This window comes from Heloderma suspectum, chromosome 3 (genome assembly GCF_057233095.1).
Source record: "Heloderma suspectum isolate Gila_16-S chromosome 3, 16-S_ref, whole genome shotgun sequence".
Classification (NCBI taxonomy): Eukaryota; Metazoa; Chordata; class Lepidosauria; order Squamata; family Helodermatidae; genus Heloderma; species Heloderma suspectum.
In genome coordinates, this window is record NC_139460.1 from 282552860 (window position 1) to 282567733 (window position 14874).

General features: G+C 42.8%; 1 protein-coding gene across 5 annotated transcripts in view; it reads right to left on the minus strand.

Annotated features, from left to right (window-relative positions):
• DOCK10 (dedicator of cytokinesis 10) overlaps window positions 1–14874 on the minus strand; it is a 293838-nt gene that overhangs the window by 168754 nt on the left and 110210 nt on the right. Inside the window, exon 1 of one of the 5 annotated variants that reach the window (XM_084847131.1) lies at window positions 6467–6681. The exons of the other annotated variants lie outside the window; for them this stretch is intronic. Within the exon in view, the coding sequence (XP_084703257.1) occupies window positions 6467–6571 (105 nt within the window). The 5' untranslated portion in view covers window positions 6572–6681. Of the gene's footprint in view, window positions 1–6466; window positions 6682–14874 lie in introns of those variants that run through there. 5 annotated transcript variants of the gene reach the window in all.

Sequence of the window (14874 nt, forward strand, 5' to 3'; positions counted from 1 at the left end):
ATGAAACCGCTGGGGGAGGTTATCTGGAGGTGTGGGCTGAGGTGCCATCAATATGCTCTACCTCTCTTTCTCATCAAAACCAGGTGAGGCAGTGGCTGTTCTGAATCAGTGCCTGGGCACGGTAATGGACTGGATGAGGGCCAATAAACTGAAACTCAATCCAGACAAGACGGAGGTACTGTTAGTGGGTGGTTCGTCTACCCGGCTAGGTGATATTCAACTTGTTCTGGAAGGGGTTGCACTCCCCCTAAAGGATCAGGTTTGTAGTTTGGGGGTGCTCTTGGATCCAGAACTGTCACTCGAGGCACAGGTGAACTCAGTGGCACGGAGCACTTTTTATCAGCTTAGGCTGGTATACCAACTACGCCCTTATCTGGACAGAGATAGTCTAGCTACAGTGATCCACGCTCTGATAACTTCTTGTCTGGATTACTGCAATGCGTTATACGTGGGGCTGCCTTTGAAAACGGTCCGGAAACTTCAGCTGGTCCAAAATAGGGCAGCAACATTGTTAACAGGGACTGGCCTGCGAGCTCATATTATGCCAGTACTTTTCCAGCTGCACTGGCTGCCAGTCCATTTCTGGGCCCGATTCAAAGTGCTGGTGTTAACATTCAAAGCCCTTAACGGCTTGGGGCCAGGTTACATGAAGGATCTCCTCCTCCCATATGTGCCTGCCTGGACCTTAAGATCATCGTCAGCGGCCCTTCTCCATGAGCCCCTGCCAAAGGAAGTGAGGTGGGTGGCTACTAGGAGGAGGGCTTTTTCTGCTGTGGCACCCCGGCTCTGGAATGAGCTCCCTAGTGAGGTTCGCCTGGCATCTACATTGTATTCCTTTTGGCGCCAGGTGAAGACCTTTTTATTTTCCCAGGCATTTTAGCATTTTAGCTTTCTAAATTTTTATCTTTGCTGTTTTAAATCTGTATTTTAAACTCCTGCACTGCTGCTAGGTTTTATTGCGATTGTATTGTTATATTGTGGTTTTAATGTTCTATATATTTTAAATTGTTTTATTGTGTGTTGTTTGGTTTTAATTTTTGTGAACCGCCCAGAGAGCTTCGGCTATTGGGCAGTATAGAAATGAAATGAAATGAAAAATAAATAAATAAATAAATAAATAAATAAATAAATAAATAAGTTAGTCTAGCCAGCAAGCCTCACTTCAAACTGCAGGCAACTTCGGTGTACCCATTTGAATCCCCTGGAGGCATTCCTTTGTAGCCAGAGAGGTTTCGAGGATTTGCATCTGTAATGAACCTGTTGATAATGAATTAAAGGTGTGAAACTGAAGCCTCTCTATTTGTGTGTGTGAGTGCATAAAGAAAGAGGGGGGCCAAGGGAAATGTGACACTAAGCCAACAACAAACCATGGCTTATGACTCTGGCTTGTTGGGTATTGTTTGGATGCCTGGGTAAACAAACTATGGGTGGAGAGTCTATGGTTAGCTGAGGAGCCAAACAGGAACCAATGGACAATTTGCTCCAGCACGCTTGCCTGATCTCGGCAAGCCAGGCTTCTCCGGAATCCTAGCTTATCGTAACAGTTGAACTGGGCCTACATGTTTCCCAACCTCTGCTCTTCATCACTATCTACTACTGCCAGAGGGTAGGAAACATACATTGCAACGATCTCATGGAGAGAGGAGAGAGAATGACATACAGGGAGCTCTTCTTCTTGTTCTTGTTCTTCTTAATTGAGGCTAATTGTCCAAATTCTGCATCAAATATCAATTTTCTCTCAACATTTACCACAAACAGACACATAGAAGAAGAAGGACAGCTTATTATAGTTCTCTGTTCTGGCATGGAGGAATAGGTTGCCCTAAAACTGTCTCGCTCCGGGAGAGAGCGCAGGACAGGAAGGCCTGGCGTGCTATGGTCCATGGGGTCACGAAGAGTCGGACACGACTGAACGACTGAACAACAACAACAAAACTGTCTAGTGAACACTGAGATCACATTAATGCTCTGTGAAACCGAGGATTAACTGCTTCTCCCAACAACCTGAATTTGCGAAGAAAGTGTAAGGAAGCTTCAGGGTTGGCAGAGTTAAATTGGCCATGCAGTTATCACATCACAGCAGCATAATTAGAAGTGATAGGGGATGCATGGACTTTGGGCCCCATGAGGATATGCACAGATAGTGGATTTAAATATCAACAAGCTTTTCATAATCAAGAGTTGAAAAACAGTAATACATGTGTAGATCAATAAAGAGGCATTATAGTATGAATTTAAAAATGCAGTTGCAACATTTTTTTTATAATTCTCTCCCATCATTAACATTTGCTTGAAATCTGGGACACTCTGAATTATATATATCTTGCAAGCTGACTCTCCTGAGTTTGCACTCACGTGTCACTCACAATACAATCAAGTATATTTAAGTATAAATACCTTACACCTAAGACATATTCTTTTCGTTACAGAAAAAGACTGCAATGTTTCTTCAGCTTTTGCCTACATTTTGCTCTAGTTATGCTAATGCCTATACATACACACACACACACACACACACACACAATGTTTGACCTAGTGCAAAATACAATGCAAACATAGTTTTTATCTGTTCATTCACTATTCCATTGTTAAAAGTGATTATGGCTGTGTATACCAAGGACTTAAACTTGAATGTGAAACCCTCAACTTTTTCAACTTTAGCCATTATCAGCTGATTGGTGGGATCATTTTAATTTAAAAAACCACAAACAAATAAAGATGGTGGTGGCCAGCGAGACAGTTTGATAGGTGAAGCCACTGATAGCACAGACACAGAACAAGTGCGTGGTTATCGAGTATGCAGTCACTCTGACATGGGCACAGGGGCTGCAGTTGCCACCAGTTGCAGTAGTTGCAACTACTGGTTGCAGAACCCTCAACTCTATCTCCCAGTGCCAAAAGGTACTTCCCCTCTCCACTCTATTGCCATGCAGTGGCCACCAGTGGTTTTTGCAAAGTGATCCACCCCACAGGCAACTTCCAAATAAAAACATGTTTTTATCTGGGTTACAAGTATGGGGTAACAAATCAATAGTTTCATTTTGTTGACAAAAAAGAATCCAATGAAGTGCATCCAGTTTACCCCCAAACCAGCATAAATAAATGAAAGATAATTACAGAAGTTATGGTGAAGCACCAGTTGTTTTCAGCAAAAAACAGGGAATGATTCTGAATTATGCTATGCATTCTGTTACGCTCTTAGGGTTTCATCACCCCAGGTTTTTTATTTTGGATTTACCAGGGCTTCTGTTTCCACATTCTAAGTGAGATAAAGATCAGCTCTTTACAGAGGCAAGTTCTCCGCCACCTCGAGGCAGAGAGCGAGCTGTGAATCAGTGGTTCAACAGGGAGACACACTGGGGGTTGGGTGGGGTGTGTGTGTGAGAGCAGTTGTGATTTTCCTGCTAGCCCAATGGCTTGTTCTTCCCAAGCTGTGGTTATAGCAGAACCACACATATACACACAGCCATTAAAGCAGATTTACATTTAAATAGTGGATTATCTCAGTGTGTGTGTGTGTGTGTGTGTGTGTATATGTGTGATAAAGAACATAAACAGCTGGATGTGCCCTGGAGGTTGACACCGCCATGTAAATGACCCTCAAACTTTTGTGAGTGACCAGTCACAAGAACACTATAAATGCCTCATGCAAAGACAGCCTTAAAGTTATCATCGCTGTGAGTTCTCAGATGTGTTTCAGCAAAGAAAAAGAAAAGAAAAAAAGGCTAACTGTATACTGACAGCAGATATGCCTCTGGGGCAGGTATTTAGTGTGCTCCATTTGTGACATACTGGGTGGGAAGGCATAGACTATGAATTGTAGAAGTGAACTCAAGGAAATCCCTGTTTTAAGCGCTTTCCTTGAGGCTAAACATGCCACTGAAAAATTCATTGACAGAATAGCATGCCACGGTGACTGCATCTTACTTTAACCCAAACTCAAGAAGAAGAAAATTCAGAGCACGGAGCTTTCCTGTTTAAATAGACACAGTTTACAACAGCCCATCATGCACAGGAAAAAGAACCGCAGTTTAATTGAAAGCAATGTTGCTGTTTTCAGTGCTCCTGGATTTTGTTTTAAAATCAGGATGTGGCTTTCACAATAATGTACCCATATAAAACATTCTGCCCTGGAGCAGCCCTTTTGTGGTGCTGCAAAAAAACTAGCAACTCTGGAGGGGGATGCGGCACATCTTCCCATCTGCATTAAGAAATGCAACCAGCCAATTCAATGGAGCCTGATGAGTATGGGTGCATCTGCTCCCATATTGGCTGTACCTGCACCTATACTGGCTGTATACAGACAAACCATCTTCCACACAGCTATCTTCCTCACTAGAATGTGGTGTCTGCTTTTTACAAAAACTGTCTCTCTCCAAAATCACTATTTACAAATCAACAATTATTCATGGGCGAGACAGCCACATTTTACTAAATTAAATGCATGGCAAATTGGTCCACAATGCCTGTAAAATAGCAGTGAGATATTTTTGCAGCAAGGCTGGGAAGAGATAAAATATCTAGATTCATAAAGAAACCGAACTCTACCAGACTGACTAAAGAAAGCTGATAAACATATACGAGGCTTATCCTTAAATCTTTGTAGCTGAATATGAAGAGACATTTAGAAACAGGGCAGTAGGTACCCAGCTCCCCCCAAATTCTAACAATCTGTTTAGAAACCAAAGTTGTGTACCAAAGAATAACTCCATTCTGAGAGTAGAATACAATATGCAAATTAAACAAATATGTATGTATATGCTTATTTTTCTTCATTCCTTCAAGTTTTGAAAAGCCAAATATTTTTTCAGAGAATTTAGCCAGAGTACAGTAATAATGGGGATGGTTCAGAGATCTGTTCAGTGCTCTCATCCCTGGTCACAACTGTGCTGGAAACTGCCTTATACCAGGTCAGGATATTATGTCCATTTAGCCCAGTGTTGTCTATTCTGACTGGTAGAGGCTCTCCAGGGTCTCTGGTAGAGCTTTTCCCCATCATCCACCACCACCTTATCTTTATAAGTGAAGATGCCAGGGATCAACATGAAGCCTTTTGCATGCAAAGCATGTGTCCTACCACTCCCCATGAATGGACCTCTCATGTCTTTGATTTTGTTTTTTAAGTGGCTGCACAGGCCCGATTCAGATTGAAAACACAGCGCTTTAGAGACAAACTACATATTACGGTAATTGCATAACACGTAGCAGAGGGTTGGATTTTTCTTTACTTTAGCTTAAGCATGTGCAGGTCTAATTTGGATTGGGACCACTGTGCACTGTGAGGGAAGTGTTAAACCTCCCCTCCCCACACTGTTTACTTCCCCAAATCCCTCCCTCAGGGGTATTAACAAAAGAAAAAGTCTCAACTGGCATCAATGCAGGCTTTTTCTTTTGTCCCCCCCCCCTACCCACCCACACAAAAAGTGGGGAGCGGGGAGAATTTCATGAAGCAAGCATGGTATGTACATGTGCAGGAAAGGGTCAGGTTGAAATCTCCTCTCCTGGTCACATCCTTGCCTTCTGCCAAAGCACTGTGATTGGAGCCCATGGTAAAATGTGCCCGAAGATTAGAAGGTGGACCTGTCAGCCACTCAACTGTGCTCCCCCCCCCACACAGAGTTTAGAGAAATGAAACAAAAAAAGACCCCTACTTGGAGAAATAAAGTCTGAGGGCGAGTATTGTATCTGGAACACAAGTCACTAATGAAGCCTCATTCAGAGAGAAGCCTGGGTTGCCTCAGGTCCCAACAGAACTGGACCAAAGTGGCCCAATTCTACTCTGGCTTCAGATTTCAACCGAATCCAGTGTACATCCCTAGTGAATGCACAACACAGCCCAGGCTAAAAGAGCAGCACTTCTTAAGCACTTCTGTTTTCTAAGCCTGACTGTCAGGAAGGAGAGATATTTTAACTATATTGTGTATCCATGTGGAAAATGAAACCTTGTGAAAATCAGCCCACATGTCAAATTGCTAATAAGCAAGATGGTCAATAACCAAGATTAAACCTGTACTTTTATTACATAACTTTTCCTTCAACTTCACAGGTAAACATTTCCTCATACGAAAGACCATGTATGCATTTTCATTCAGAATAAACCACAGTTAACTCATTCATTATGAATCCAAACCAAGCCTCTCTTTAATATTATTAGTTCTGTCCTCCCTATCTCTTTCTTTCACCCTTACATGATAGGCAAATAAGAACTGCTAAAACCATAGATTAGATGAAAAAACTGCATTTAAGCTGATTTTGTTCCATTAAGTTTAACTGAAATGGGTTGAAATCCTGATGCCCTGTTCCAGAAGAAGCACAACCACCAACTTTATTGAATCAATTTGCTTTATATGCTGAGATCAGATATGAATACTAGTCCAAGTACTGCTCTCTCTCTCTCCCCCAAACCCTTGAATGGAGAACTTGTATGAAAAATAAACTAGAAAAAAAGTATAGTAGATATACATACACAGCTCAACCTGTGGATTTCGCCTCGATTTATTCGCCTAAATGTCCTTTTCTTCTTCCAAAGTTCACTGGGCTCCCTTCTAAATACCTTCCCTCGGAAGCTCATTGTGTCAGAAGAAACTCAAGCAGCAAAGAAATCCATGTTTTAAAAACATGTTCCTCTAGCCTTTTGGGTATACTAACTTCAGTGAAGTGAAGGTTTTACTTATGCTGTGTGAAGGGGAAGTGTATCCACGCATAAAACCCCCAACATGCTTAGAAATAACTCATTACTTCCTGTGAGCAATGTTGGGCTGTTAGAAAGATAGTGCTTCAATGAGCTACAAATAAAATCTTATGATACTGTATACACAATATTTCCCATTGCCATTTTCACACCTACTCACAAGAAAATTCAGCTAAATAAAAAAGAAAGAAAACTATGATTAGAAGAAACCTTGGTACCTCCATTCAATTAGTAATTTCAGCCTTGGTTACTAAAGAGCAAGGAAGACCTCCCTAAGGAGGTGGGGACTATCTGGATGTCCATTACATCATTTCACAGCCCAACTATAGATGACAATGACTGGACTAGGATATGGAAACTGCATGAACTGTATGCACCACTGTAGTGACTGCTGAACATGAAGAGTGTCAATGAGTTACCTCCAGTAGTGCAGTGGCAAATTCAGAAGTACAGGTTCTCTTCGTGACAGTCACAGCCATGCCCCCTCACAGCCACGCCCCCTTCTAAGATTGTACAACCTTGTAAGATATACAGCCTTCAACTGGGATCCAAAAACTGTGCAGCTGAGAGTAAGGCAGGGGTATTTCAATTGGACATCTGAGAAAAAATGCAGGATTGTTAATCTTTTTCACTCACTCACACACAAACATTTTAGGTTTTCAAAATATGATACTCTATGGAAGCTTCACCCTCTCAACTCAGTCCTCATGAGCCCTTCTCATTTAAACAGCCCCCTTGCACATCCCCTTAGCACACCAACATTACCCATTAGCCTTCCCTAAGCTCCTTCATTATATTTCTCCCATCCTGCAACAGAAACGTCCACACACCCAGCTGGATTGAACTACACACACCTTCTTTCTCCTCTCCCCACAACTGATTTTTTTCTGTTTCCCTTCCCTCTACAGGGTTTGTTTGCCCAGATACATGCCAACCTTGCACCAAACATTGTAGCTGACAGAACAGGTTGCATTTGGCAATTCTGCTTACTGTAGAAATTAATGTTCAAGAATTAACAGTGCAATCCAATGGGTGTTTATTTCAAATTAAATTGAATGTAATTCAGTTTCTCCCACTTACCTGGGAGAAAGCCCAACTGGCAATTGAACATAGTGGGACTGACTTCTGAGTAAACATGCATAGGATTGTGTGATAAATCCTAAAAACTGGCACAAACCAGCCACCTGGCCTCCCCCATAATGGTGGCAGCACCCCCCCTTCCTGCTGCTGCTGTGGCCAGCAGCAGCAGCAGCCCTGAACGGGTGTGCTGGGTGCGCAGCCATGGAGCAGGGATGGGCGGAGAAGCCAAGAGCTGAGGAGGAGAAGGGGGGGGGCGAGAGGAGGCTGCAGAACTCCCTCAGGCTCCCTCTCTCGCTCGCTCCCTTTGTCTGGCCAGCTCTGCGTAGTAGACCAAGAGGCAGCTGCCCACACTCTCTCTGCTCCCTCCTCCTTCCCTAGCAGACTGCGACCCAGCTGGGGGCTGGCTTCAAAAAAAGTGCTGAAGCGGAGCCCTGGAGCGACCTGCCACCACTACACTGCTGGCTACCTCCCTATTCACTCCTTTTTGCCTTCTCTAGGGCTCTTAAAGCACTCAATTGACTTACTGGAGTAATGATTTGATCCATTTGGTTTTCCTGTTTCCAAACTTTAGGTAAGTAAGAGTAAGAGCTGCCAGTCATTTTTTTTTGGGGGGGGGGATGCTTTCTGTCATCCTTCAAAGTAGCACCAGCAACACAAAATCCAGCAGATCCTGATCAGAAACGGCCACCCAGAAACTAGGGGAAGTCATTTTAACCCAGCTCCCAGCTTCTCAGCTGATCAGTTCCTGTTTCCAAATCAGCAGGCTATAAGTAAAACAATTTCAAGCATGCTGCTGCCTCCATCTGACCTGGAACTGGAATGAACACATGGCCCAGTTAGTTTTATTTGTCATTCATTGTGAAAAGAATGGCAGAAAAACCAGAGGAGGGGGGGATTGATCTGAATGACTTTTTGTCATGGACCAGTGATGCCATGTTCTGTTTGTGGAAGGGGACCAAGGCAAAATAATGTGCCCAGTCCTTTTTGCCTTTCCCTTCCGGTAGCCTTTTCTGCTGCCACCAGGTAGATTTTTTCCCCTCTGGCTACCTTCATAAAACCAGCCTTAAAACTCCTTGGGTCTCAGGTTCCCACTTTTAGGTAGTGTGGTGGTTGGCTAATAGGTGTGGGATGGGTAATCCAACAAGAAAACAGATCACACAGTTTCATACAACAAAGGTTAAATGTTTACTGAAAAAACTTTTAATGAGAAAAAGTAGGGATGGACAGGCATACCCCTATCCAGGTCCCCCGGGTGGCCACCCAGCCCTTGCCCCCCGTTCGACTCCCCTGTGCTCAACTCCCCCACCATGCTCACCAAAGAGCTCACCATGCTGCACTCATCCGGGCCCTGTTCTCCGGCGTTATGATCTCCATTTTGTGAAAAAACATGGCAAGCACAAATATGTGCACATAGAGCTGTATGCAAAATGATGCCGTGAATTGCCCACATACGCAAGATTACAAGCATAAATAAGCTATTTACACCTGTAATCTTTCATATATGGGCGATTCATGGGTGCCATTTTGCATATAGCCCTATGTGTGCATATTCGTGATTGCCATGGTTGTTTTGGGTTTTGTTTTTTTTGCAAAATGGCAATTGTGACACTGGAGGACAGGGCCTGGGTGAGTGCAGGTGGCTCAGTGACCACTGAGCAGGGAGCGGGAGCACAGGCTTGGTGGGAATGGCTCAGGGGCACAGGTGGGCTCCTGGGCCAAATTGGGCGCTGCACCATCCCTAGGAAAAAGGTTTTATCTCTGAATGGATGCACACATGCAACACACACAAAAGCATAAGAGCAATATGGTAATAAAATAACTAGGAATAAACACATCCATCTAAACTAACTAGAATGTGTACCTGCTTTATCCAAGTCCCTTCCCACAATTACTTATTGTCCTGGTTCCAACATTCTCTTAACCAGTTCTCCAGTTGCAGAAGCTCTCTTTCCTTGCTTTAAGATTCTGGGCTTCTCTCTAATTTCAAACTGATCCTTCTTTCTCCCTCTCATAAATTCTGCCTTTTTAAATAGCCTGTTCTTTCCACTCTCCAACCAGTCAGGGGGTTGGTCTCTTGTTCACCTTTGTCCTAAATTCTTATCTCCAGAATCCTTCCCCTGACCTTCGGTTGCTTGTTGCAAACCTTTTTTCCTTCTTCCTTTACAGACATTCTGCCACCGAAACCCAAGTAAACTTTTTCACACCTTGTTCTTTCTGACCTGTTGAAACTCCTGCCCATTTTCTTATTTCCTCTTCTTCTGCGCTTTCTGGCTTCACAAGCAAACCCTCAGTCTCCTGACCCCAATAATGTTTAACTAAACTTTTGATTTTTTTAATGGTACTGAACAGGACAGATACACAAAAGATTTTAACCCTATAATCCCCCAAAGCAGACTATATACAAACTAAGATGGAAGACATTTCAGTTCATTTATTTATTTAAAACATTTTTATCCCACCCTATATCATTAAGATCTCAGGGTGGCGTCCAGATAAAATAAATTTAAACAGTATAAAACAATAAATAATTTAAATAGCTAAAAACATATTAAATCATTAAGCTAGTTAACACCAATTTAAAATCTAAAACAATAAAACAGTGTGAAAACTCAATGAATCCAATTAGCCCTCAAAGTCTTTGGTAAAAAGCCATGTTTTAACTTGGTGCCAAAATGAAACCAGTGCCTGCACTGATCAGGCCTCCAAGGGGAGGGCATTCCACAACGGGGTGCCACAGGAGAAAAAGCCCTCTCCCACGTCTAACCATAGTGTATGTCTCTCACTGGTGGGATGCAGAGGAGGGCTCCTTCAACAGATTTCAGTCCTCAGGCAGGCATATATAGGGGGAGGTACTCCCTCAAAGTTTTTTCACACCATATATTCATTCATTACTCATTTGTTTAATCCCCAACCCATTCATTTTTGTTCTTCCCTAGCAGCCAGAAGAAGCAGATGGAGGTTATGGGGAGGAACAGGACAGAGAGTAAATAGCACCATTTTTAGTAAGTCTGTTTATAGTCCAAGTCCTGGACACCAATTGGTACAAACACATATAAAAAACAAACAAACAAGGGATCTTTAAGACTCAAGGGACCAGTGAGCAAGTCCAGAAATGCCCTCAAGTCTTGGGAGAAAGAAGCCATACAGCTGCAGATGTTGTAACACCAAGTTCTGGGGAAGCTTCTTAACCTAAATTAGAAGTAAAAGCTATTATAGATAATGCTAGTCAAGTTATACCCCTACTCTATGTTTCCTTAATCTCTTTTGGTTTTAGTGAAATTTAAAAGGTAAAGGTAAAGGTGTCCCCAACCAGTCGTGTCCGACTCTAGGGTGCGGTGCTCATCCCCGTTTCTAAGCCGAAGAGCCAGCGCTGTCCGAAGACGCTTCCGTGGTCATGTGGCCGGCATGACTGAACACCGAGGTGCACGGAACGCTGTTACCTTTCCTGCCGAGGCAGTACCTATTTATCTACTTGCAATTTCTTGCTTTCGAACTGCTAGGTTGGCAGAAGCTGGGACTGAAGACGGGAGCTCACTCCGTCATGCAGCACTCGGGTCTTGAACTGCTGTCCTGCCGACTTTCCAGTCTGCAGTTCAGCGTCTTAACCACTAAGCCACCGCGGCCCCTTAGTGAAATTTAGGGGACAAAAAATACTTCCTTCCAGATGCCTCCAGTGCTCAACACAGATGCTGCAAAAAATTTTTTTCCTCTGAGCAGCATGCACACATGCACAAGAATTTGTGCAGCCAGCCCCCAATACCCCCTCCAGTGGAAATTAAAATAGATAGAATCAAACATAAGGAAGGTATTATGTACTTATCCTCACCAGTAAAACTACAACATCCACAACCAGGTAGATTTCTCTGGCATCCCTAATGCTAAATATTATTCTTCACTTGAATGAGCAAATGAAGGAATTAACAACAAAATCTTTTCTTATTTACTGGTGGTAACCAACACCCCTTCCATTTTAAAGCCACTGGATATTAATTTTCAGTCTGCAGTCTACTGTTATAACAGTTCAGTTTTGTACATAGTCTGAGGTGCTTCCAAGAGGAAGTACAAGCAGTATAGCATGCACAGTTTCATTACGTAATCATAGCAAACAATGTAATGTGTTAAAATATAGTGCAGGGAATCTTCTTGAATTAGTATACGCTCTTTTCTGTAATATATAAAATAAACTTAAATTGGATATTTGGTACATTATCTGCACTTCATTAATATCTTGTTCAATAATTTCAAGATAACAGAATGCTGAATATGCAAATATTCTGCTTCCTGTGTATAAGAAGACCTATTTCAAAGCCATCTTTGTGAGTTCACCTCCCCCCCCGAACCATTTATTAATTGGTTTTCATTTTGAGGATAAGTGATGATACAAGCAATATATGATATCAGCAACTTCTTCAGGGCCATGCTTTTGAGATACCTTGAAATACCTTGTAGCCATATGGTTGTGTTGTTCTTTACAATTTAGGGTAGGAAGTCTCCATTGACCTCAAGTACCCCAATTATGTGGATGTCGTTTCAGAATTCAAAAAAATCCCATGAAGAGTAAAATCAAATAGATGCATTTTCATATTTATCATGGTGGTTATCCATGGAAATAGATTAGGGGCTTATATTGTGCGATCAAGATTGGCTACTCATAGAGCTTTGTGGGTTGTTTACATGTCGGCAACTTCCGTGGCACTTCCCATGGGTTTAGGTCCTTTATCCCACCATTGTAAAGCATGGGGAAAGTCCAGTTTTTGTCTAGGGAGTACTTATGAAGCGCTTTACTTTCTGTGTACTTCTGTAATGGTTCTATAACAGCAGCACCATCTAGTAGCTGTAAAATGAAACATACAGAACTCACAGAAAACTTGACAAGAAAGACAAACAGCCTCTGTCAGCCCATGTAAGGAGCTGATCTTAATCCCACAAAGAATCCAGAACTAGAAACCCCAGTAAGTTGCAGGATAAAAGGCCTGGTGCGGTGAAGCCCTGAGTTAGAAAGAACAGTAACTATTTTGGCTGTGCTTGCATTCTGCTTAAACTTTCTTATACCCTGGATCTGCTCTGAATACTCCACTGTGAATTTCGGCTTTCCACTCTCCATCAGGCTGTGGCTGTGCTCTGTAGCCCTCTGGCTTTGATGAGAGTTCCTTAAAAGGCCAGAGCTGTCAACAGAATTTATTAATTTTGTTACTGTGTACGGAATCATTTTAATAAATATCTTCAACTGGTTAAAAAAATACAGATTTGGACACATAATTAACTATGTAAGGTAAATAAATTAACACAATGTAGTCAGGACAAATTTGGACTTTCCCCCCTTGCTAACAGCTCTACCTTTTTAATCATTTAGGACACAATCCTATGCATGTTTAGACAGAAATAGGTCCTACAACTCCCATCATTCCCCAGCCAGCTATGTTGGCTGGGGCATGCTGGGAGCTGTAGGACTTTTTTCTGTCTAAACATGCATAGGATTGCACCCTAACTATTTCTCTTACTAAAAAAGGCATGTCACAGGAAACAAGCTACCTTTTAATTGTATCCCAGTTACAATGTGACATAAAACCTGAGGCCTCCAATTCTCTGGAAGTGCCATGATTACAGTTTAACACCCATTTTTCACACAGAACATTAGTAAAGATTGAACTTCTGAAGCAAGTATTGCTTCTGTTGTGTTCCGAGACCATTTGTACAGCTGATTATGCCTGCCTGTCTGCTACATAAGAGATCTTTTAATCCTCTTGATTGCTGATTGCAAGAAATAATTCCCACAGCTCTTTATCATGTAACATTTGATGCTGATTGTAGTAGCCTGAATGCTTGCAGCATTGTTTTTGCAATGCTGCAAAACGTCCAAGAATGTAAGTTTCCACTTCTTGCAACCATCAAATAATGCTGAATGCAGTTTTTCCTTTGATCTTATCAAAAGATCTCGATTAAGTAACTATCTAATGCCCAATCAAGTGTTGTGGGTGACTGGGTGGTATAGAAATGTAGTAAACATTTCTAGTTTTTCCCAGCATAGTGGAGCCAGGTCTTGCAGGATCAAACAGCCAGGATGTATTGATTATCAGGGACTATGACGTCATCTGCTCAGGCTTCCCTGTTCCCTCTGAGCTTAGCTGAAATGCTCACAGGAGCAGGGGCAGGGGTAGATTTTCCCAGCAACAATACATAGTTGTGAGCTACCCCTGTTGGAATGCGAAGTATTTTGGAGTGACTTGGTCTTGGATGGGGAATTAAGAGCCATTAGCTTTACAAAAGGCCTGTTCCTGGTGAAGATGGAAACTGCTAGAACTGATTTGTTGATAAGGTTCAACGCTGCATTTTTGGATTCTCCCTAGGGGCCTTGCTATGAAAACTATCATGATGAGTGCATGCTCTTCAAAATTTACCACCAACCCAGTCCATCTGATGGAATGGCAGTGGTCTCTATGGTTAGTGGGGTGGCAAGGAGGTGTGGATGGAGAGTTCCTCCTCCACTCTCACATTCCCTATGTGGCCATTGGCATAGGTGTAACAAGGGTCATGACCAGATCTACATTTCCAAACCTGGCCCTGACCCCTGATGCCTTAAACTAACCACAGCCTCCAGGCCCCAAGAAGGAAGGCAAGGAAACCCTCCTCTCACAGCTAGAAGCTGTATTTGGGATGGGTGAGGCAGGAGAAATGCTTTGTACCCCCATTCCACATCCTACTTTGGAAACATATTGCCCATTCCCCACAGTCCTGGACCTGCTTTCAGGAGGAGCGTTCTCCCATCATGGGTTCCGTCTTGGTTGTGGCCCGGTCAACCAGTGGACAGGTTTTGATCCAGCTGCATGCAGTGTGTTAGTTTTTCCCATATGAATGAGAATGGCAACTGTTCATTTATGTAGAAGGAAGTAAAGGGATGGACTCTGGAGAGCTTGTGTCACTCCCTGACCTGGTGACCCCAACCATTAAGACCCCAACAGCCTGCTCCTATTTTTATAGCCCCATCACGGGATCTGTTTCTTGATCACTCTAGGAGTAACAGAATGTTGGGAGAGTGGACAGAACTGGCTTTTATTTCGATAGACAGTTGCTCTGAAGACTTAGAAGGTAGCTTCTCTGTACTC